Below are 24,889 nucleotides of genomic sequence, written 5' to 3'. Positions count from 1 at the left end.
GATGCGCCTGGAGGTGAAGAATTCAAATACAAGTGCTGTGCTAAGTATAAGCAGTAATGAAAGCTCAGCCCTTCCTCTTAGCATTTTAATAAGCGACTTGTTGATAGCTCTTTCCAAATACCAGGGAACAAAAAAGCGAACTTTTAAGTTTTCATGCAGTGTAGGATGTGGTTGTCATTATCATATATCCTATAGCTGTCAATCTACTACAGGACTGCATCTTGAATGGATGGTGGAATAAATTCCTATCTGTTCAAATTATACAAAAGTCCTTCTTCATTGAGTGTCTGAGTTTTTCCCTTACAACATTAAGTCAACCTCTCTTCTTCCATCTCAATACACTGAGGTAACCACATGATCATTTTATGGACCCTAGGGCTGCCCGCAGCCTCTGTGTGTGTGTGTGTACATAGGAGGGGACCCACACAGCCACACGGTCCCTTCCCTGCCCCATGACACTGAGTGAGCACTGAACTGGGCACTGTTAATGGAAATCTTCAGCTTTTAAAGCCCCTGAAAATGTACCCTGTGTTTAATATGGTTTCTTTTTGCTTGCTTGTTTGCTTTACTTTTCGGCATGTCAGGAATTTACTATGGCAAAGCCACAGTGAACAGAAAGTTTCTGTTTGCTTCCTTTTCCACTGTGGAAATGAACTCCACGGACAAGTTCCAGCTGCTGTCAGCCTTTCCTCACACAGCTCCTCTGTACTGATCAGTGACCAGTGTGGTTTGGGAGAATGAAATCGTGCACAGGGTCATGGCCAAAGGAGATGGAGTTAACTGAGTTAACCGGATACGAGTTAATTATTAACTAGAGGCAAGCAGCGTAATCAAGGACTTTGAACGCAAAAACAGAGGGCTAAATCTCAAAGAGATTTCGATTAGTAACAAAGACTTGCAGTTTAGCCCCTAAAGGAGTTCAATTAATTCAATAATTCAAAGGAGGAATATTCTGTAATGAGTTGAATGCCTAAATTCCCTGAACTTGGGAGAGGAATAGTTAGGAACCTAAGGACTTTTGCCCATAGCTAGTACAGAGTGGTGAGATGCCCACATCAGCCAGCAAGAAATACCTGGGAGAACGGGCTGTCTGAGTAAGTCCCTATGAAACCCTGATATGGGACAAAAAAGTGATTGTTTGTGGCTCTAAGTAAGTCACACATTTAGCACAGACACTTAAATCAGAGTTCTCTGTGGAAATTTTCCTGGGAGATAAGCCACTGCCTCTGTTTTACGTACTCCCAAATCCACTTCTGAACCTTTGAACTTATTGGGACAGGGAGTGCTGTGAGAAACTTCTAGCATTCAGGAGAAAAAAGGAGAGAGTTCTCTATCCAGTGCTGTAAAGCTGAGCCACTGTGTAACCAGGAGTGCAAGTTGTCATGCTGGAATAGGGTGCCTGGTTAGGGCTTTTCTCTGGGAAACGATGATACTAGGGCTGGGATACTGGTGATACTGGTCTGGCAGGTGTCCATGACTTACTAATGTTAAATACATATCAGAACATAAGTACTTCCAAGAGTTCCTTCCCTTCAGCCTTGTCCTCGGTGTCCTATTCAGTCACAACATGCCTAACACACTGGGTCCTTTAGGCCTTACTGGTAAAAAAAAGCAAGCATGAAAATGTAGCCCAGGCAGAGCAGTGAGGCTTCTGGGCAGAGAAAGGCAGCAGACCTTCAGGCGCCAGAGGAAGCTTTCACCAGGAGTTGTAGGCACTTAGAGCATCTGACGTAGCTGCGGGAGGGGAGCCCGGGCTATCCGGGGCTGCTCTCAGGAGCACCGGCGCCAGCAGTCTGCACAAGTTGCACTTCGATGCTTGAGTGCTATTTTGGATCTCTCCCAGAGACCTCGTACCGGCATACCGTCAGTGGGGAGCCAGTGTGAGAGCTCAGCGGGCGCTGGTGATGCTGAGTGCCTGGTTTGTTGCGTTAAGAGAGACCTGAGAGTGGGTGGGTTCGTTCTCAACATGGGCTGTGGAAGGCAGACTGAGCATCATCAGGCTGAGCTCGGGTGGCTGCCCAGCAAAAGGGAATGCTATTCTGTGCTAAGCAATGTATGGAAAATGGTGCTTCTCAATGGAATGTGTGTGTGAGGATTCGACAGCACTGGGCCACCCAGTGCCTCCCCAGGCAGTGAACAAGTTAAACAAGCCAAAAGCTTGGCAAAGAGGAATTTTTCAAAGAAAGCACTGGAAGCTTTGTTGGAAAACTTGCCAAATCTTTCTGTGGGAACCCGTGGGCACCCAGTCATGGTACTGCAGTTTAGCATTCTCATCCATCATTGGAGCCATTGGGACTGGCCGTGTGCGTGAGACGTTGAATAGCACTTCACTGATTTACTTTTGGCACACTTATCTGTGCTGCCTTATCAGCTTTCTCAGGGGTTTCCTCCAAATATTGTGTAGTGTTTGGGGAGCTGAATAAGCCCAGTGGGACTCTTCAGACAAGAGATTCCTACTCTTTTTCATTTTTGTCATAATGAGAATATGGATTTTTAATCGCTTCTTCTGTGATTTACTAGCAGGTGGCCTCTTCTGCAACTAACACTTGTGTTTTCATCACTCTTCCTTGCTTGCTTGCCAGTGTGATGATGGTCAGTGGATTGGGAAGGCCTCCTCAGTGCTAAACAATCTGTTGCAGAAGTCAGGGTGTGGCCAGAGAAAATCTTCCAAAAAGAGTTTTTTGTAACCTCTAAAGAATGAAACCAGAGGTGGCTGTCTCTGCCTTGTATTGATTGCACCTGGAGACGTGGTCTCAGCATTTCTGAAACACCATTGTGAGGGCCTCAGATTAGGAGCGGGGTTAGTTTTGGGTCGACAGTTTCAGATGTCATGGGATCTAATCTGGCATCTTCTTGCTGACTGCAGCCATCTGCAGTTTGGTCACAAAGAGACTCCAAACTGGCGATAATCTCTGAGGGTTGGCTTTTATTGTCAAAGGAGATAGTGAGAAAAAGCAAGTGCTGTAAATACACAGAACACACAAAAAAGTGTAGAAAGGTGTGAAAAAATGAAGAGAGAACCTGCTCAAGATGTGAATGCTCATCAAAAGGGAATTGGGAAGAAATTAGAGCAAACACACAGGCTGACTTGTGCAGAAACTTAGAGGTAATAATAAGTTTCATTCTATGGTGGGAGCTAACAGGAGATGTATATGGAGATCTGGGAAGCTGGTTCATCAGAAACCAAGCTCAAGCAAGAGATCCCTTTCTAATGAGTGTGCACAAGGCGGAAATAAGTAAACCTAATTGAATAAATTAACAAACATTTACAGAAAAATCTCCCAGCCTTTAAAGGAAGCCAGGCCCCTTGGTCTGCATACTCACCTTTAACAAAGAAGACCCCTTTCAGCCTGTCTCTTGTGAGGCCACTTCAAGATTCTTGCTCAAGCTTCTCACACAACGGCGAAATGCTGCCCTCCTCACATGCTGATGATAAGCCTGCAGTGGAGCTATTCAGGTTTTATTTTAATTGGACTTTTTAACTTTTTTCCTGGCACTTTAAAGTTCATGAACGGAAAGGATCAGTCTGACTCAGAGACTGGGACACTTCCAAACATTTATCTTAGCTGCTGTGTGTTAATGTAGTTTGGCTCTGTGGCATCCTATGGTGTGAAATAAGATGCCTATACCTTTTCCACCCCAGTGTCAGAGGGAATATGTTTGAGACACAGGCAGACCGGGACCAGTTGATGTATAGTCTACCTGTATTTGATGAAGTTCAGTAATAGCACATGGCCTTGAAAACATTCATATTCTGTTCTCCTGAAATTCATATTTTATAAACCTACAACATTTTCAGTCAAAATAATAATGTCCAGGGCAATTATTTGGCCTGTGCTGACCCTGAGATCTGAATGGGTTTTGGTTAGTAAAATATCAAGCTGAAAGAAATAAATCTTGGTGTATTTGGTTGGGTTCAATGTTACAATATTTTGCCTTTTGGTTGAATTCTTAGCATTGATATAACAAACACATAAGCAAAGATGACTCCTGTTCAACACAAGTTTTCCAGCACTGAACTGTGAGTATCAGCATTTGTGTTTCACTTTCTTTCATTCTGTTTCCCAAATGTTTCCATTCTACAGTAACTTTTTTCAAATTTTGTCCATCCATTGAGGGTGTACATCAGGCTATTTGTTTTTTTTCCCCAATCTCTTCCTCATCTTCTTCTTACTCACACACTCTCTTCCCTGAAATCATCAGGGGAACAGCCCTAGGCAAGAAAAGAGAGAAGTTTCCAATTCTACTTATATCAATGGAATTTCCCCACTGCCCTTTTTCCATATTGGTGGATGTTTTTTTGCTGGAGACAGTAGCATGAGCAGCATGAAGAAGATGTAAAACCATATTACAAGAGTATTCACAAAGGTTAACACTAGTCTAATAATTTTACTAGATTTTCTCACTTAGCCTGTGTCAGGGAAAAGCTCCTCCGTAGGCAGTTCAGAGCAGGAGCCTCACTCCACAGAAAACATAGGGTATTCAGAGACCTTAAAACTCTGTATCTTAAAAAGGTCGCCATCCATTCTTGTCTTCAGAGGAGTTACAGCAGACAAGTACCTACTCACACTGTTGTAAATGCATTGGCCTTTTATGCTGATGTGGCAAAAGGTGTTCTCAGTGGGGTAATGGCTGGTTTGATGTACAGGACATCATCTCTCCATTCTGTTCCCACTTCTGCAGCTGATTTTCTAAGCAGTTCTGAGTGGGCAGCCTTATGGCCTTAGTTTTCTGCATGGGAAATCATGTACTCTTTGATGTTAACTAACCTCTGACTTTCCTCCAGAAGGACAGAGATGGACAGCTGATAAACGTTCAACTGTAGTTACCAAAGGCTTAAAGCTGAGACATTGAACTGTGTCAGCGTGGGTTAACAATTAACAAATAGCTCCCTTCCACTGTCAGGGAAGCTAGGCACACCCGTTTCCCACTCTGCAGGGAAATTTTGTGTGCCCATTTTACATTTTTCTATTTCCCCAATGCAGGTGCCGAAACAGCCAGGCAACGTCTGTGGGCATCTGACTGAGCAACAGCATGGTGCGTATGCTCACCGTCCTGAGGCTCATCAGTGTGACAGGCTGGAGCTGCAGAAGATAGAGATGACTCATGACTGAAGCTTTATGTAAATGAAGAACAGCTTCTGTTGCTTCCTGTTGTACCAACGAGGCCACGTAAAGTTCACGTCAGTGACACTGCGTTCCCATGTCCCCTCTGTTGTTGAGCCAGCGTGGAGATGTGGGGTGAAATCGGTGTGGTTCCCCCAGAGAGGGCAACAGATCAAAACCAACAGTGCATGTGAATGTGAAACCCCTGGAACACCAGGCTGAAGATTCCTTCCCAGCAGCAATGTCTAGAGAAAGTTTACTGTCGCCTTTTGCTGTCTGTTGCAAAAGTGATTGAGCCACTGACCGTAAACTTTGAAGGGGAGCCAGATAAGGGGGAAGTGAGGAATTTCAGCACATTGCTCTCTCCTTGGGATTTAGTCATTTTTAGTAAGATGTGGGGGTCATCTGTGACACAGCTAATTATCTCATTTAGCTTATTCAAAGCATAAAAAAAAACCCCAAAATCCCTTCTGCTAAGTGACATGACATTGCATGCCCCCTCCCAGCAGCCTCACATAGGCAGCTATCCTATTCAAGAGTGATGAGGAGGAGTGAAAGCCCTAAAAAGCAATGCAGAGGAATTGTGTCTATCCAAAGGCACAGATAATATTAGTTCAGGTGGGGGGCCAAATTCTCTGACTCACTCACAAAAAAAGTCATGCTGAAGTTCAGCAAAGACAATGGAATTAATCTAGCATGAAAGTAATACGACAGGACAATGTTGAACTCCAAAATGTCGACCTCCTTAGATTTCTAGGGTGCAGTGACTCACGTGTGTGTATATTACACATCGTACTCCTGCAGAGGGCTGCAGAGAAAAAAAGGGCTGAAAAAAATGGCTAACTAGATAGGATTTGTCTTGCACTGTGTACATCATTTAAAATTAGAAAGGAGACTGCATTGAGTTCAGTTGGAGTTTTCCTTGGATAAGGACTTAGTAGCTGACACGAGGGATGGAAATTGTCTCTCCCTAACCCTGAGTTCACAGGAGAGAGGCTCTCTGCAAACTCCGTATCATCCTGTTCAGAGAGGCACAGGTAGCTTCCCTCAAATAATTTCTGAGCGTTTCTCAGCATTATGTGTATTTATTCCTACATGTGGTTCTTCTTTACCTGTAGGTATTGTCTGACTGAAACACGATGGTTTTTCTTCTAATCCAAAGCAGACGCTAAAACTACAGATCATACTTTACAGTCGTCCTCATTTGATAGTGCTGAATATATTTAGTTCATTTACTTTTGTCTGTTTTTTTTTTTCCCCCTTTCTAGTTGATTCAGGCCTCTGCATGTGGCAACCAGTCCTACCTATTTTAACCCTACTCCTGCTAGCATCGCAGCTGTGGAACTAATCTGTGTGCTCCAACTTCCAGTCTGCATTAAAGCTCCCAGACAGGTGCTGAACTGATTCAGCTCATATTTCTCACTGATCCTCTAAAGGTCAGTCTTATGATGCTAAGAGGTCCTCCATGAGCTAAGTCCTTCATATATTTTTGTCCATTGCCTGTTCTCCACTCTGTTCCCCAATGTGATGGCTGATAATTATGCTCTTTTCAGTATTTTATCTCTCTGCCCATTGAAGCTAGCATTTTTTTTCTCAGCAGAAGGCTGACTCATAAGGTATGCTGTCTTCTATCCTTAGAAAAAGTGAGTCACTAATGGATTTTCATTGTAAATTCAAGAGCCATAGACTGAAATTTTGTCCTATCAGTCTGGTGGAGATACAATTTTCAATTAGGAATTTGAGTTACGTGTCAGTAAGGCTCTGTGAGATTCAATAGATGCTGTACTAGTAGGTGTATTTTATTATGTTCTGTGAGCATATCCACTAAGAGCAATAGTTCCATACTTTCACTCTTTGTGCACAGTGTGCTTCCTATCTAAAACAACGCACAACTCCCTTTACATCTGCATCATGATATGTTCAGCTTCTGTTCTCACCCAACACTAATAGTTCACAGTTGTTTTTCTGGGCTATGTGAAAGCTAAGGGGACTCAGACATACGTAAAGTAATATGGATCCCATTGGTACTATTGAAATAACAGAAATAGTCCTTTAGCTCTAGCAATGCTAATTCGGTGATCCTTCAAACACGCAGTGAAGATTCACCAGTTCTTACAATGTCCCATGACAGAACCATAAATGCTATTATTTCTGTTTTATATACAAAGGAACTAAGGGTGAGGCAGTTCAGCTTGTGATAGGGAGGTAATGGAAATACTGTGGATGAAACACAGGAGTCCTGTACGGTTTTTTTTCTCAACAGAACAATATTTTTTTAAAGGATTTTGCCACATTTACAGTGGCTGAGTGACGTCAGTGTGAATGAGCGTTTGGCAGAACCGCAGAACCTCTGTCAAGTTGCAACATCATCTGCAATTCACAAGAGGGTACCTGTTTTTGCACATCCATGTTGTACTCTGTTAAACTGACTCTGCAGGGTATTTTGGGGAGAGAGGTCTCGAGTCTCTGTGACACCAGCAGAAGCTGTTATTTAAGACTGTGTGATGAAGATGCCAAGGGGTTGCTGTTGGGGTGGTTGCTTTGTTCTTCGTCACACAGAAGTGGATATGCTGCAATGACAAGTTTGTAAATCATAGTTAGTTCCGTTCTCACACCACCCAGTAGCCTTCCAATCTCTCTGTCAACTTCCTGAAGACCTTGGGAAGCTATAATTTGTGATAAAAATGGGAGTTAAAATGTTACACGTATATCAGAGCCGAAAATTTGTGGCTGGATGACCTTTTCATTTTGAACAAACGCACTCATTTCCTTTGCGTTGCTTACTGTTTTCCTCTGAAGCTTGGCATAATAGGAAATCCTCCACAATTGTTCTCATTAATCAGTGGCTCCATTGTGCCGGCTGCTGCTCTTTTTGATGAGCAGCACAGGGCATCTTGGTCTGCTTCTCGTGGGGAGTCACTGTGCCACTGAGCATCGGTGTCCCAGGAGCTCCAGTGTTTCAGTTCAGCTGTGATGGACGGGAGAACACCTCCAGCAGCACGTGTGATATTCAGATAGGTGTCAGAATAAGGAAGCAGCCCCGTCATTTTCAGCTTAGAGAAAAAAAAAAACAACAAAAAAACAAGCACCCAGTGGATTTTACAGCGATTTTTCTCGTGCTTGAGATTCAGGTTAGATGAATAATGAAAGCAAAGAGATTGTAAATTTAGATTCCGCCTAATTTCCATACATGAGGTAATATGATTTGTCATGTCACTGCTAATATTTGTGTAGTCATCTGACAATTATACAGAAGGCCTATGAATCTCTAGGACAAATAACATCTCTAGAAAGGTACTCTGAAATGCCCACTAATTAGGACTAGCACGTCATTTTTCATTTTGGGATCTATTTCTCTTTGTCATCTCGTGAAGGGTTAGAAGTTCTACATTGTGGCCATATATCACAAACGGTAGAGGCAAGAGTTTTGAAAGAAAAGATGTATTTGCAATGGCTTTAAGTTTCTGAAATTAAAAAAAAAAAAAAAAAAAAAAGAAGGCTAATGTTGCCAAGATGATTTGTAAAGCCAACCAACTTGGTAAAACATAAACAAAACCATAGTGACAGATTGGTGCTCAGGAAGCTGATGGTTCTCCAAGTCTTATCTTTGGCTTCCTGTTGCAGCACAGCGGTGCTGACATCATGTTCCTGCACATGCAAAATGCAAAAAGCTCGGGACTCGTAATTCAGTGGTTGCATAAATAAACAATTTTGCTTGTTGCTATTGATTTTCTGCTTTTCTGCCTTTCTCCAATAGAGCTGATGTCTGCAGGGAGCCAGGCAGTCTCTTGCAGACATTTTGCAGCACATCCAGGTTTTTGCCTTCCTATCATACATCTCTCGAGTGAAGCTTGCAATAAGAAAGAGCAGTGTCCAGAGGACTTTAGCCAGTGTGCAGCCCATTCTTTACATGGACAAAGTTTCCAGAGACAACAGGGGTGACTTGTATGAGCAAATGTTTAAAAAAGTCAAGTAAGAACTCCAGGATATGGTCTCATGCATTTATACTGGAGTCAAATCTCTAGGGAAATGAGGTTAGTGGCAGTGATAATTATAATAATAATAAATAATGCACACTCCCCTGGGATCTTGGCTGACTATCAAGACAGACTTCCTGATGATGACATGCATATGTCTGTCTCCAGTCTCTTCAAGGTATCTGCAAGGCACCATTTTTGCAATTACAAAGGACTAGCGATGAGAACATGCACCATAAGAAGCAATCCAGGAACACTCGTCCCAGACTTCTGTCTCTGATCTCCATAGTCGCTCTCATCTCAGCTCCTCAGACATTAGCAAGCCAAATCTCAGAACAGCTCTGCCAAGTGCTCACAGTGGTGGCAGTGGCAGTTCAGAGCCTTGCGGGCTCTCGCTTTTGCTCGTCATGCTGTGCCTCGTTTGCATGAGGATGAGACAAGAGGGAGAGAGGGCTCTGTCACATCCCATGAGGACTTATGGGTCACTGGGCACATCTCGTGCTTCTGGATGGTGCTGGGACCGTGGGCCTGTGTGACTAAGGGCTTGTTTGTGGACGGTGTTGCCCCAAACTGCACAACCGTTGTCTGGGGAAGTGGCTTTCTGACAGTTGCCAAACGTGACTGAGCACAGCCGCAGCAACGTTTGTGGCTTTTCTGTTGGCCGCATTGCTGACAATGCCCCTCTTCTTCAGATGGGTAAGAGGGAAGGCAGCCTGTGTGGAGCACTGCTTTAGCTGCAGAAGGTTGTTTTCACACCAAAGTGCTGCTCTACCCCACAGCCTCCAGCCTCCTCAAGCCTCCATTTCTGCCCCAATGCACTGGACTAGCAGTGTTGCCCTTCCCCAGATGCTGGCCAGATCTAGTTTCTAAGAGAAGAACAAGAGGCTTCTTGGTGTTCTATATGGGAACCCCGTCACTGTTTCAGTGGGAAATGAGTTTAATCCCAGTACATCATTAAACAAGAAAAGTAGACATTGGACAACATAGATTCTCCCAACACATGGAGCTGTACTGCTCGTGTATGAGAGCAAACAAAATTCAAAACAACTCAGTGCACTCAGATCCTTCTCCAAAATACCACTTCACCCGCTAAAAAGCAAACAGAAATCAGCAACATTTTAGCAGCGACATTACAAATGATGTTTGCATGGAGATTAACACTACTCACGGCAGAGAGGCTGGAGCTAGATGAGCAAAGCCTCTTCTAACCCAAGCCATTCTGTGATTCTCTGATTCTTTGAAGCACTGTATTGTCTAGCCCTGTAGTCACCTGAGGTTGCACTAAGTGTTTTGGCGTGTTCCTCATGTGTTTGGCAAGGAAAAAGCACTCCACCACTCTGGGGCTGTTTCTCTGTTGCCAATTCTCATAATTTTATCACTGGTCTCATGGTGTTGGGCTGTTCAGGATTAGTCAGATACTTTTATGATTCTACACAGAATCATAAAATCATTGTTTAATCACTATTTAAATAATGTACAACTGGAGATGACCTTTGTTTAAGGCATTTGATATTGATCCTTGTTTTCATCAGCTGCCATTAGTCAGTGTTCTGAAAGGGACAACTTGATGAAATTAATGCTAGGTTAGGTCTCCATGGAAAGCTGGGCTAAGAGCTGGGTGGGTTTTCCCTTCCAGTCTCTCCTGGGAAGGGAAGGAGTTTTCTTATATGGCACTGACAGGACAACATGGACGAAATTTTGCACTGTAGATCTCTCTTAACTGAAATGGAAAGGGAACTTTGCCACCGAATTCCCGTTGACATCTCCTGAATACCCAAACTGCCCTGAACTGTCAGATGGGAACAGCAGATAATACTTTGGGAAGCTGCTGTGAAGGAAGCAGCTTCCCAAGGCTGTGAGTTGTCAGGGCTGCAACAGTGAGCACTGCTCAGTGCCAGTGTTTAAAAGAGTCTGGAGAAGGGTGCTGGCTGCAGCCTGTCACGCCTGGGAAATTGGATGGGAGACAGAGCAGCTTCTCAACTCCTGGATACGTCTGTCAGCTCGTCCCTGCCCACACGCTACGCCCAGGCACTGTAATTGCCACATAAACAATCAGCATCACTTTTGCCAGAGGATTTTTTTTTATACTTTGCAAACAAAGCTAAGTATCTTTCTCCTACAGACAGACAAGCTGAGGCACAGAGCCTGCAGGGACTGTACAGGCCCCGTGTCCCAAATCTCCAGGTGTCCTGATTTCCTCTTGCCTGTATGAATCCCCAGAAGTCACTATCTCCCATAATAAAGCTTAACTCGGTCTTATTTTGAGATTTAATTAATCTGCAAACCACTTTAATCCCTTTGGATGAAAGATTCTATGTAATTTGCTGTAATATTTTAAACTAATGCTTCTAATTGTTATGCAGCAGTAAAATGAAATACAAATAATTCATTTGCTATTTTTAGGGGAAAAAAACTGGAGTGTTTCACCCCGGCAGCTTTGAGAGTCACTGTCAAGAGAAGATTTCTGCTGCTGTTGAAACATTTAGAAAGTGAAGCTTAGGAAACACAGTGTGTTCTGGGATGCTGGCTTTGTAGGGGTGAGTTCCCCCAGGAGGATGACTAACAGCAGGATGTGGGACATCATTTGCATGTTCTCTGCAATCATTTGTGTATTGGATACTTGAATTATACATGGCACAGGAGGTCGCCCACTTGCTGAGCAGAGCCTGGATGGTGCTTGGCAGTGGGGCTGAGGTTATTTCGAGAAGCAGTTAGTGGTGGTTCAAAAAGAAAGAGCTCCATCCATGAGAGGACTCGGAGTTTGTCACTGAATGCCTTTGGGATTCATTTACTCATTCTGCACCACCCTCCTGCTACCTCAGACTATTGTTTGGTTTCTTTTTTTTTTTTTTTTTTTTTTGCATCTGCTTCTGTTCCTGCCCTGTGGTGAATTTGATGCTATGGATGCAGGCCACACATCATTCTGATATGCTCAAGTGCTCTCCTGTGCCTGCTGAGGCTGCCTCTGCTTCATCACAGTGAGACAGGAGGCTTCCCTGCCATCACTGCAGCCAGCTGAGTTGCATTGCCCCTGAGACAAGGAGACCAGCAGGTGCAGTCTGCACTGCTCTGCTCAGAAGAGGCTGAGGAAGACCCCAGGCTCATGTTTGCAGGGCACCTGACTAGGAGAGAAGGGATTGGGCCAGGGCAGAATCTGATCCTCTGTTCTCAAATAGCAGTTGGCCTTTTTGAGAAACTGTATTGGATAATACAGTAATGTTTTAACAAAAGGAATGCTGATCACATTAAAATGTATGGCTTTTATTATTATTATTTTTTTTTTTTGTCATCAGTGCCAGTAAAATAAAATTTAAAAAAAGGGATGTGATGCAAAACAAGCTGACAGGGTCACTCAGCTCACCATCGGGCAGCTCTTGCTGGCGATCATGCTTCTGTGCTGTGCCACGGCTGAGGCCAAGTCTGGGGGCAATGGCTGTGCTGCACTGGTTGGCATGCTTGCACCAGTCCTGGGCTGCCGGGGCTCTGTGGGAGCATGGAGCTGCCCCGTGTCCCTGGTTCTGGCTCCCTCCTGAGCCCTTTCCCAGATGAAATCACTGCCTTTAGTAACAAGTTCCAGTGAGCTGAACACGTTCCTGCTGTTTCTGCTTAGAGCTGGTAACACTGGAAGACTGATGATAGAATCATAGAATGGTTTGGATTGAAAAGGACCTTAAAAACCATCTGGTCCAACTCCCCTGTGATGAACAGGGATACCTACAGCTCCATCAGATTTCTAGCTGTGATGATAGAGGGAACTGTTTTATCGAAGGAATTCTTTCAAAACCTGTTTTTCTTTTGGGGCCCATAGGAAAGAACGATTTCCTTTAGCATTTGCAGAAGATCAGATTGTTCAGTTAGCCATTTTTTAGTAGGCTACATTCATGTTTCAGTTCTTGGTTTCATACCGGCAGCTGCTGTGTGCTTTGAACACTAAATGTGAAGAGCTCGAAGCATCTTCTCAACAATCCTGAAAGTTTTACTGTTTCAGCTGTGTCATTTTTGTGAAATCATAGACTGGCTTGTACGTGTGCCCAGGGATGTGGTGCAGTCACCATGCTTGGAGGTGTCCAAGAACCATGATGTGGCACTGAGGGACGTGGTCAGTGAGCAAGCTGAGGGTGGGTTGGGTGATCTTAGTGGTCTTTTCCAACCTTGAAGATTCTATAATTCTTTATCAGCATTCTCTTCTCTGCTGCTCTGGCGATGGGGACGTGGCCCTGTGCTCCCCACAGTCCCCTGATGGCTTTCATGGTGCTCGGATGGGCCCCAGCGAACTGCACACACTGAGGCAAGAATCTGTCCTCAGCAGCAATTCAGCATTTTGTCAATGGCACGTTGTAACCAAAAGTCATCGGCATCAGCTTCATGTGCCACCCTCCTATTTCCAAGTAAAAGACAGATCACGGAGTCCTGAGGGAGCAGGGCTGTGAGTAATAGAAATGGCACGGGGCCTGAGCCCAGCCAACATGCCAAACAATATTCCAAGAAAATAGTTCCAAGTTACAGAAGTTGCGTAACAGTGATTATTATTTTTAAGGCGCAGAAAAAGAAGACCAGTTTCTAAAAAAGCAAACACATATTTTTAGCCTTGCTGGTCTCTTGATCTTACACTAATGGGAACCATCTGCGCGGGGACTGGCTGACGTCCCTGGTAAATAACACTGCTCTGCAACGTTCCAGATGTTTCGAAGGCCTCTTTGTGAAGCAGTGTTTGTCTCTCTGCCTGTCACTCTCACTTTTTGCTTTTCCTGTCCATGTTTACTTCAGTAATATATATTCTTTCGTTAAAACAGTTTGTGTTAAAAAATGCTTGTCAGAATTTTGGCTAATCTTCGTTATGATTCTTGCTTGCTAGCGGAGATTGAAAGCTGTAGTTTCTTAGTGTTAATGCTTGAAGGCTAAACTGGGGACATGAAAAGGAACTTAGAAGATTCAGACAAGAAAACACACTAAAAATATTTGGAGACGGATTTCTACCTCGTTGTGATCCAGCTGAGGTTTCCAGCTATTGAACAGATACATTTATTTTTGTATCAAGAGTTTTTAACATGACAAACTGTTATGGAATACACAGATGTACTTTATAGCAACCAGACACTTCCTGCAAAATACAACTCGTTATGTAAAAGAATCCTGTGGTTTGCTTTGCTGCCTCTGCTGTGCTGCGTGCAGGAGGTGCTGCCTTCCCTTTGGAATGGAACATCCCCAGAGCTCTTCTGTCCCAGCTGAGCCTGGCTGTGCCATAGGGGTGGGAGGAAAGCAACGGGATTTAAACCATCATCAATCTATTCGTTATCCCTGCCATGGCCTGCCTGAAATCTCCTGTGTCACAGCTTCATTAACACTGTACCTTGGGCTCAGGCACAATTAGACAAGAAGAGCTGTGTTTCCAATGTCAAACCTCCCACTCAGTTATGTAGTGCGATGCACGCAGCCCATGGAGTGCTCTTACACTGTTCCATTGGGCAACTCCTTTGTTTCAAAAACCTTTGCCACTGCCAAAGTGTAGGAGCTCCAGAGGGTGAAGAAGAGCCTGGGGGCTGCAAGGCTCTGCCATGGCCCAGACACAGCTGCTGCGTTGGCCGTGAAGCCACCTCTGCTGGGGTCCTACGTGCAACAACCTGAGTGTGGTGCTGGTATGGAGAAGCCCTTCTGTTCTCTTCCTATCCGTTACCTCTTTGTTTCATAACAAAGATTCCAGTGCTTGGGGGTTTTGTGTGTGTTCTTACTGGTAATATGATTTAAATATTCTGATGATTCATTTTTGGTCCAGCGAGCTGAATCAGCCATGTAGAGCACAACTTTCTTCTCCCAAACCACTACCTTTTCCATCCCTTCTCGTCATTTCTATAAGATGATTCATGCTCCTCTTGTATTTACCATCTGAGAATGATCCTGATTCTTGCAGCTAATTTCACTTCTTGTTCCTCTTTGTTGAGAAAAAAAAGAGTGTGGAGGATCGATGTCACCTACCCCACTGGGGGACCCAGTGTGTGAACTGAGCCTGATCCAGCACAGAGGAAAAAGGAGTGAAGCCTTTGAATTATGAAATCCATCAGAGCCCACACTGTCAGTTCAGCCCATGGCCCACATTTCACGTGCTTTCAAAAATCAGTGCGTTCAAGCAACAGATTGTGTCCAGAGACAATTCCAGTATAGCTTGTTTTAAAGAGGTCCCTTATTCTATTTAGTTACTCAGCCCTAACAATTCCCAGGAAGCCCATTACAGCTGTCTCAGGCCGAGCACTGTGAGCTGACCGTGGTTCATCCAGCTGCAGGAGAGGGCTGGCTGCTCACAGCAGGAGTGCACAAGAACACAAGGAAATCTTTATGGCAGGGCTCTGGAAAACACCTGAATTTTCATCCCTGCTTCCCGCTTGTGGCACTGTAATAATAAACATCTCAGTGCAGCTTTAAAACCCAGGGGCCTTCCCTATTTTTCCTTTGTGTGTGTGTGTGTGTTTTCTTCTCACACTGTGGCAGCCATTGCATCTCTCTCTAAGAAGTGTGTCCATGTGTGCCCCTCCAGGGTATCGCAGTCTGTCCCAGCTGAAGTGGCACTTGGGACACCACTCCGTGACTCACTCTGCCCTATAGGTTCTCATGTACTTCTGAAAACAACACAGTGGGCCAAAGTTGGTCTTTTTTCCACAGCCTAAAGGTTTTCACATTCAAAACAGTCAAGTGTTATTCTCTGCTATGACTAATAGTGTGTTTTCACTAACCGCTATTACACACGAGCATCACCTCACTCTATCACATGAGAGAATTGTGTCATATTGCAAATATTTTAACAAACTGCACGGCAGAAAATGAATAAGCAGTTCTGTATTTACTGATATGGGGATATTTTTTGACAGTTACATATTAAACACAAAGATTGGCTATAAACAACTTAGAAGCTCGTTCCAAGAAAGCACAGAAAATAAATGAGTACTGAGACACTCAAATGGAGCGTGTTAATGTAATGTACAGTGGCACATCTTCATGCTTGGCTTCCTTTATAAGCTTCTGTATTTTTTTATATCTTCTTACAAAGTGTACTCTTTAGGCTACGCACAGCATTACTCCATAGTCTGAGATATGAGAATTGTGGCCCCTCTGCTCCGTGCTGGTGAGATCTCACCTGGAGCACTGCGTCCAGTCCTCAGTACTGGAGAGATGTGGACCTGTTGTCCAGAGGAGGACCACAGAAATGATCTGAGGGATGGAACAACTCCCCTGGGAGGACAGGCTGAGCTGGGGCTGTGCAGCCTGGAGGAGAGAAGGCTCCAAGGCAGACCAGAGAGTGGCCTTTCAGTATCTAAAGGGGAATGTAAGAAAGGAGGGGACAAACTCTTTAGCAGAATTGTGATAGGACTAGGGGAAACGGTTTCAAACTAAAATAAGTGTGATTTAGATTGGGTATAAGAAAAAAGTTCTTTACAACACGGGAGGTGAGGCACTGGCACAAGTTGCCCAGGGAGATGTTGGTGCCCCATCCCTACAGACACCCATGGTCAGGCTGGAGAGTCTTTGAGAACTGATGGAGCTGTGGGTGTTCCTGCTCGTTGCAGGGGGATTGGACCAGGTGTCCTTTAAGGGTCCCTTCCAACTCTATTCCATGATTCACGGCTAATGACCCCTTTCAGTGCCATTAGTAAGGCAAAATTGGTGCTGAGAGCACACTTTGAGAGCCTACAGCTAAACAGCCTTAGCCTGGAGAGACCAAGCCACCTCCATCCACCCAACCTTGCCTCTGCCGGCTGCTGTGTGCCACACACACTTGTGAAGCCTCCGCCTCCCCATAAAGATCCCATGGATAAGAGCAGCAGAACCACCTGCCAATCGCGGTGCCTCGGCAGCCCTGATCGCAATCTTTATGAGAGCTGTTGGTTCTGGGAATTGGAAGCTCATACACAGTCACTGCGCCCACAAAGCACTGACATCACATGGCAAGCAATAACCCCGCGGCTCAGCTCTGGGTAGCAGAGCACGCCTCTCCCTGCTCTCGGTGCGGGGTACGTCACTTGTTTTCTATTCAAATTCGCCCTCCTCCCACGGAAGCCCTGCCTCGCCGTGCTGGCCACCAGACAATGCCGGTGAGAAAACACCCGCTCTGACAGGAGGAAGAATAATTTCCCACAAGTGTACTTTATTATATACCTTATACCTTTCATCTCGAACTATGGGAGCCTAACGAATACAGTGATTTTATTGAATAAATACTCTTATGCCTGGTGCATGATTCATAGCAGATTAATAGAGGCAATTAAGTGTAAGATTAAATTGCTTAAGCCACTTGCCCTACTAAGCCAAGCCTGGTGCCGAGGACTGTATCAGTGCCACTAATTCCCAGCAATTTTCCTTTGGAAGCAGGTATTTAATGATTTGGAATATCAAACCCGTGGTATTCCAGCCTGACTGCCTAATGTCTGTAATCACGTTAAGGCGCAGCACTAAGCAACTTGCCCCGGGCTCTCGGTGAGTCACTGGGAGAGGAGAAAGCAGAGCTGCTGCCTGGCGTCTCGCAGAGCGGTGCCAGGGACGGACCGGTCCGCAGCAGAGCACTCCATCCCTTGGCCGCGAGGCCAGGAGGTGCCATGTGTTCCTCAGCTGTACATCTACACCCAGGACTTGTCCTCGATGGGAGTGCACTATCCTTTCGCACGCGGAACCCGAGGCACTTTGAGCACAGCAAACTCCTGCAAAAAGGTTCTATTTTGGGATTTAAATGCATCAAAAATACTGTTTTCGCTGTTGTGTGACTCATCAGTAATTCTATGCTGTTCATACACAGCTTGCTGTGACCTTCCATCGCTGATCCTTCTCTTCGTCTCCACTTTCTCATTTTCTGATCTTTCTCTGTCCTATCTTTCCCATCTTTTTTTTTTCCCCTTCTGTTTCATATGAATTTACGCCTTGGTGAAATCCATCCAAATATTTACAAAAGGAAATGCTGGGTTGTGAAACTGAATTCAGAGAAAATGTTACACATGCAGAAGAAATGCATCCCGCACGCTTTCCAAGTGTTCCCACGTGCATTTTTGTGCTCTGTCTCAAGGGCTGAGGCCGATGCTCTGTGCCTCCATCGAGGCAGAACTCACACGGTGGGCAGTGAGGGCAGGCTCGGGTCGGCCCCAGCGGTGCCGTAACGTTGCGTTTGCTGGAACGGTCCAGGGCTGATTTTGGCTGTGGGTCAGTGGTTAAAAGCCTGACGAGCCAGTTTTACTGGGCTTGTGCAATGGGCCAGTTCCTTGCTAGGGCTTATCTGTGCTTGTCACCGAGCTGCTAACAAATTGGCACCACTGTGTTGGTGCAGAAGCTGTAGGCAGCCCTCTCTTTCCCCTCGCAGCCAAACATTGGGAGATCCCACAGCCCATGAGCAAAGGCAGCAAGGTCCTGGTCCTGCCGAGATAATGACACTGCTGAGGGGGTTTCCCAAGATGACCAGAATCCCATGAGTGCAGGATCACACTCATGGGCCTCTCGTGTCATTATGGACATTAGACATTTTGACAGAGCAACGTGGGAACTTCAACCTTCTCTGAAAGAGTGGTGATGCATTAGAATGGGATGCCCAGGGAGGGGGTGCAGTCACTGTCCCTGAAGGTGTTCAAGGACCGTGGAAGTGTGGCACTGAGGGACATGGTCAGTGGGCACGGAGGGGTGGGTTGGTGGTTGGACCTGGTGATCTTTGAGATCTTTTCCAACCTTAATCATTCTATGATTCCGTAGGAACTGCTGAAGCCCAGGGAAGAGTGGAGGCCCAGAGTAACACCAAGTGTGGGTCCCACCTGCTGAGAAAAAGCATCTCCTGCATCCCAGACTGAGTGCAGCCTCGTGCTTCTGCTGCTATTATTACCCTCACAATGGCATTGTGGCCTGAGAGCAAACATGGATTTGTTTTGGAGGAAGGGGTTAATTTTGTGTTTCCTGGCTTTTGTTAAGACAGGAAATCAAACCCTTAAGAAAGTCACTCAGGTCAGGCTGAGCTCTAGAAGCCTCTTTGGTCCTGGTTTGTATTTTCCTTTCTTTCATTCTATGGCAGGTTTATTTAAGAAAAGAAAACAAAAATAGACTAAAGCAGGGAAATAGCTAGTACAGGGTTACAAGTGATTAAATACACACTGCCACATGTGATTAATTTTTTTCTTCCTGATTTGTGCTGGGTGTAAACAAGAGCAGACACAGGAGTCCTATGATTTTATAAGTCCATCCCAGAGTGATGACCATTGCTGTGCACACTCATGGAAGCAGATTTCCCTTTGCAAAGGCCACAGCTGAACACCTCCTGTGCTGACACGTCTGCCTGGGTACCTGGCCAGAGGTGTCTGTTCCACAGTTTGTATGGTGTCAGGACAAGGTTAGTTGGCAGCACAACTGGAAGGTGGCTGACACTGAGAGCACCATGCTTTGCTGTGCAGACATAGCAGCTGCTTTAAACTTGGGAGAAACCGAGGTTGCCAATGGGAAAAAGAAACTCATTCTTTTAGTGTCCCTTTCTGTATGGGATACTGAGAAGAGTTTGGGACTCTGAGGGAAAACATAGTCAGCAGCACAGGGATATCTGCATCTGTGTGCCATGGCTGGTTTGCTGCTGGCACAGCACCATTAACTTATCACTTTCTATTAAGGTATCGAAAGACCTCTTCCAGCCCATGCTCCCACTTGTGGAACACAGAGCTGTGGGCTCACTGGAGGAGTTCAGCATCATGGTGGGATCCCCTGGGAGAAGGACACTGCTCCTGATGAGCTGTCCTTACAGGGTGACACCCGATATTGTGCCCATGCCACAGCAACACAGCACAGCGATGTGGTTCTGGTGTGAGCTTACACACAGGTCTGAGGCCCACAGCAACAAGAGGACGTTTTCTGTAGGAAAAGATGATGACTAAAGGCCTGTCTTATGGCCATCTGCTGCACTGTTTTCTTCTGGAAAAAGCTGGCAAGCATTTGATCACTAGTAATTCCTACTGTTCTGTTCCTTGGAGAAATCTGGGATGGGTGTTTGAGGTCAACAGAACATGGCCACGAAGTGTCACAGTGATATTACATCTCCGGGAAGGCTTGCCTTGGAGCACATCACAGGGGGACATGCAGGTCCTCCTGTGTCCCCACGGTGTGGAGGGACATGTGTCACCCACCCAGCTGCCGGGGTACCACCCCTTACACCCAGCAATGGCTGTGGATTGCCACTGTGTCCCAGTAACAGAGCAGTGACTGTGTGGTCAGGCAAAGTCATTTCCCAGCACTGAAAGCATATGGATGTTTTCTCCCACAATCTGTTTCCAACCTGCTGTTAAAAGGACAATAATAAATAAACAGAACGAAAAGCACAATCCAGTGTTTATGTTTAAAGAATGCGTTGAAAAAAGAGATTTGCTTCGAGACTGCAGTTCTGGCAAATAACATCCCAACATTGCTCAGCAGAGCAGAGACATCTCTGCAGTAAGGGTGCCCAGCGCTGGTGCTCACTCACTCACATCCTTCCCTACATCCCCTCCTCCTGATACCTGTGGGGAGTCTGGAAAGTCCTGCAGCACTTGACCCGATCAGGAGCCGGACTGCTTTTAGGTTGAGATGGGTGAAGACTGGTGGAAACCAGTGGAGAAGCAACTGGAAGATATGAGAAGGCTGAGAACTGACAGACCGCTGGGCTGGGGGCTGGGGAACCATCGTGGTGGTGGGAGAGGGTGGCTGGGGGATGTCTTCTGGAAGCAAGTGATGAGAGAAAGCAGAGAGATGCTGAATGGTGTGAGAAAGGAGCAACGCAGGTGGTGCAGGGGAAGAGGAATTGCTGAGAAGGGGATGGGGGAGAAGGGCTGAAGTCGGGGATGGTGCTGGGAGCGGGCGTGTGGGGCTGGGGAGGAGGGCTGGGGAGGAGGGCTGGGGAGGCAGGGGAAGTGAGCGCGGTGCTGACGGGAAGCTGTAAGCAAGAGGCAGCCGAGTGCTTCGGTGGAAGCCGGGCGCCCACGGGGAAAAGTAAACTTTTGGGAAGTGCTGATACACTACCAAGGGGGAAAAACAGAGCTCCAGCTGCTTCACTGCCGGTTACTGGGTTGCCCTGACTTCTGGGGAGCTTGCTGTGCGGAAAATGAACCTCTGCAAGTCTACTGCAATATTTTCCTTACATATGAAACATGAGAACAGCTCTCAGGCGTGTTTACATTAGACACGCAAATGTATGCACACATGTGCATATGCTGATGCGTAGATGTGCCTGTACATGCACATATGGGTATGCACAAACACCAGCACCTGTCTGTGTGCACTTATCTTTATGTATGTGCAGTCGGAGAACCAGCGTGCCCACTCCCACGCCCGTATCCGCTCCCGCCGCCGCTGCTTGAACACGTCTGTGTTTCTGCAGCCGTGTATGCCGAGATCTACGGTGCGTGTGTGTGTATGCACAGCTGCAAACGCGCTAGCTACGCGCACTGATGCGCGCGCCTGCCTGTGTGTGTTAGGCAGGTGTGTGCGCGTGCTCGGGTACGCTCTCACACAACCGGCGCGCGCCGGCGCGCTCCCGCGGCCCCGCGGCGGATGACGTCATGGCGGCGGGGCTGGGCGCGCCCTGTTTGGCGCGCCGCCAAGGTGACGTCTGCTCCGAGGATCACGTGACCACGGCCCCATTGAGAAAACGGCGGCCGCGCGGCGCGCCACTATATAAGGCGGCTTCGGGCGCACGGGGCCGTGCCGAGCCGCGCCGCTCCTGAGCCCCGCGCTTCTGCGACCCTACGGCGCGTTGCTTCCGTCCGGGCCGAGCGATCCGAATCGAACGGAACCGAGCGCCGGGGCCATGGTGAACCTGCGGGTGTGCGCGCTGGAGTGCGAGGCGCTGCGGGGGCTGCTGCAGGAGCGCTCCGCGCAGTGCGTCGTCCTCGACTGCCGCTCCTTCTTCTCCTTCAACGCCGCGCACATCCGCGGCTCCTGCAACGTGCGTCTCAGCACTATCGTCCGCCGCCGCGCTAAGGGCGTGCTGGCCCTGGAGCACGTCGTCCCCAACGAGGAGCTCCGCGCCCGGCTGCGCCAGGGGCAGGTCCACACCGTGGTGCTGCTGGACGAGCGCAGCGCCGACCTGGAGCTGCCCAAGCGCGACAGCACGCTGCTGCTGGCCCTCGGCACGCTGTGCAGAGAGGCCCGCGGAGCCCGCATCTGCTTCCTCAAGGGTGAGTGCGCGGCCCCGGGAGCGGCCGAGACGCAGCCGGCCCCGCCGCCGGCCGAGAGCTCTGCCCGCCCCGCTCCGCTCCGCGCTCACCCCGCGCCTCTCTCCCCTCTGCCCGCAGGAGGTTACGAAGCGTTCTCGGCCGCGTGCTCCGAGCTGTGCACCAAACCCGCCGCCCCCACCGGCCTCAGCCTGCCCCTGAGCGCCAGCAGCGCGCCCGGCAGCGCCGACTCGGGGTGCAGCTCCTGCGGTACCCCTCTGTACGACCAGGTGAGTACGGGCTCCGGGCGGGCGCTGCCCTGCCCCGCCTCTCGGGGCGAGGGGACGGGAGTCATAAATCCGCCGAGCGATGTTAAGCGCGGATCTGCCCCTCTTGTTTCAGGGCGGGCCGGTGGAGATCCTGCCGTTCCTGTACCTGGGCAGCGCGTACCACGCCTCCCGCAAGGACATGCTGGATGCGCTGGGCATCACGGCGCTCATCAACGTGTCGGCCAACTGCCCCAACCACTTTGAGGGGCACTACCAGTACAAAAGCATCCCGGTGGAGGACAACCACAAAGCGGATATCAGCTCCTGGTTTAACGAGGCGATTGATTTCATAGGTAAATGAGCTCTCCCTGCGATCCCTTTGTCTCGGATAGCGTTCCCTCTGGAGTGACTTTTAAGGCATTGTCCCCAGCGCTGCCTGCATTTGGGATTGGGGAACCTTTGTTGCACGGTTAGGTGTTTTCAGGGGATGTGCCATTATTTTCTGCGGGCTGAGAGGGGGATAATCTTGTCCTTATGAAACCGTTAGAAGACTTGAATCAAGAGGCTCCTCTAGAAAAGTGCTAGTGAGTTTAAGTGGATCAGTATTAAAGTAATCTTGCAAGACTGCTAAAGTGACCCGGAGGACCTATTAGTATAATTGGAATTGGAGCCCACAATGAGAATAGCTAGATTGCTGCTTCCCTCAGGACAAAGGCTCTTTGTCTCGGAAGCACGGGGCTCACCTATTGGGCTCCTGTGGAGGGAGTGAAACAAAGAGATGGTAAAGCAGCAGCCTGTGCTTTCCCACCTCCGGAGGCAGTGGGACTTGTTTGTTAACTGGGCGTTTTAATTCTTTCAGATTCTGTTAAAAATGATGGAGGAAGGGTTTTTGTGCACTGCCAGGCTGGTATTTCCCGGTCGGCGACAATCTGCCTTGCTTATCTCATGAGGACCAACAGAGTCAAGCTGGATGAAGCCTTTGAGTTTGTGAAGCAGAGAAGGAGCATCATCTCCCCAAACTTCAGCTTCATGGGGCAGCTGCTGCAGTTTGAGTCGCAGGTCCTTGCTCCCAACTGCTCTGCAGAAGCTGGGAGCCCTGCTATGTCAGTACTGGACAGAGGAGCATCTACCACCACGGTCTTTAACTTTCCAGTCTCCATCCCTGTTCACACCTCATCCAGTGCTTTAAGCTACCTTCAGAGCCCCATCACCACCTCCCCGAGCTGCTGAAGGGCAGGCGGAAGCATGGCCAGAACTCAGAATACTTGTCTCAGAAGTGCAATAAGTATGGGGGCAGAATCATCAGCCTCTTGTCTTGTGGGGAACCATCCATGTGTCCTAGAAGGCTGTTGTACACAGAGGAGCTCGCCAATATTCTGTGTGATGCCAACTCTGCTGACTCCTGAAGCCAATGTGTGGATGCCTACACAGAAATCAGAGGATGCTGTGTTTTCCTGAGCTGTTCCCCTTGTCTTCTGTTCATCCCAAGCCTGCTGCATGTTCAGTAGTGTGCTCACCAGTATTCCCATTCCTGGACACTTTAAGCAACACTGATGTTGTCCCTTTTCATGACAGTCCTATTTATTTATTTTTGTTAGTGCGTTGTTTTGCCTTCATGAACCTGAAGTTGCATTTCTAGAGAAACCAAATACCTCAGTATTTTTTTGGTACTGTAATCCTGTGTGTATATATCTGTCAGCTCTCCTTGTTTCCAAGCACTGACATGAAAGCACCAGGCGAGTGCTTCTTGAGTCGCCAAGGGTTGTATGTTTGGTTTATTTATGATGTGAAATAATATATTTCTTCTTAGGAAGACATAGTTTTGTTACATGATTATAACTTTTTATACAAACAGAATAAATTATGATATTTCTAGTGAAAGCTGGATATACTTAGAATCTTGTGTGTTTTACTATCCCAGAACTTAACTCCTGGAGCTTCCAGGTGAAAGAAGTCTGAATTCTGATGGAGTCTGACCTCAGGCAATGCAATTAAATAGGGTCTTAACTAAATAGAAAAAACGGGGCTTTTAAAAACCTCATACTTTACTAGAATTTACTAGAAATTTCTGCTGCTCTCTGACCTGAGCTTTGTCCCTCTGTAACTATATGCTGTGGCAGGCAGCCAGGGCCAAATCTCAGCTGTAGGGTGGCTTTGGCTGTGGTAGCAGTCACAGAGCTGTGAGAGTTGGAACCAGCTGAGTGTGGACTACAGTGGGTATAAAAGTGTCTTCTCCCAGGAAGGAAGAAGCTTCCTTATTGCTTGTTTACTTTGAATGCTTTGAAGGTTAAGTCTAAAAATCAACCTGTTGCTAACTGATCTCCAGCATGTATGAGGTTGTGCCAGAGTGCTTTCTTTTTCTGTCTTGCCTCTTAATTCTTTTTTGCAACCCAAACTCCCTCTGATCCCTA

At 47.0% G+C, this 24,889-nt stretch overlaps 1 protein-coding gene across 2 annotated transcripts; it reads left to right on the top strand.

Annotated features, from left to right (window-relative positions):
* Window positions 1–21,800: 21,800 nt before the first annotated feature.
* DUSP1 (dual specificity phosphatase 1) lies at window positions 21,801–24,365 on the top strand. Of its 2 annotated transcripts, XM_065734560.1 has the most exons (4): window positions 21,801–22,233; window positions 22,351–22,499; window positions 22,612–22,831; window positions 23,338–24,365. In XM_065734560.1, exons 1-4 carry the CDS (start codon window positions 21,864–21,866, stop codon window positions 23,706–23,708), a joined length of 1,110 nt encoding a protein of 369 aa, XP_065590632.1. In that variant the 5' UTR covers window positions 21,801–21,863; the 3' UTR covers window positions 23,709–24,365. The 2 variants fall into 2 exon arrangements, with proteins under 2 accessions (XP_065590632.1, XP_065590631.1); XM_065734559.1 differs by having other exon boundaries at window positions 21,801–22,499.
* Window positions 24,366–24,889: the final 524 nt, after the last annotated feature.

Source organism: Cyrtonyx montezumae, unplaced genomic scaffold (genome assembly GCF_038088225.1).
Source record: "Cyrtonyx montezumae isolate F1298 unplaced genomic scaffold, pur_monq_1.0 scaffold_18, whole genome shotgun sequence".
Taxonomy (NCBI): domain Eukaryota; kingdom Metazoa; phylum Chordata; class Aves; order Galliformes; family Odontophoridae; genus Cyrtonyx; species Cyrtonyx montezumae.
The sequence above is the reverse complement of the archived record's forward strand: the minus strand, read 5'-3'. Positions and strand labels throughout refer to the sequence as shown.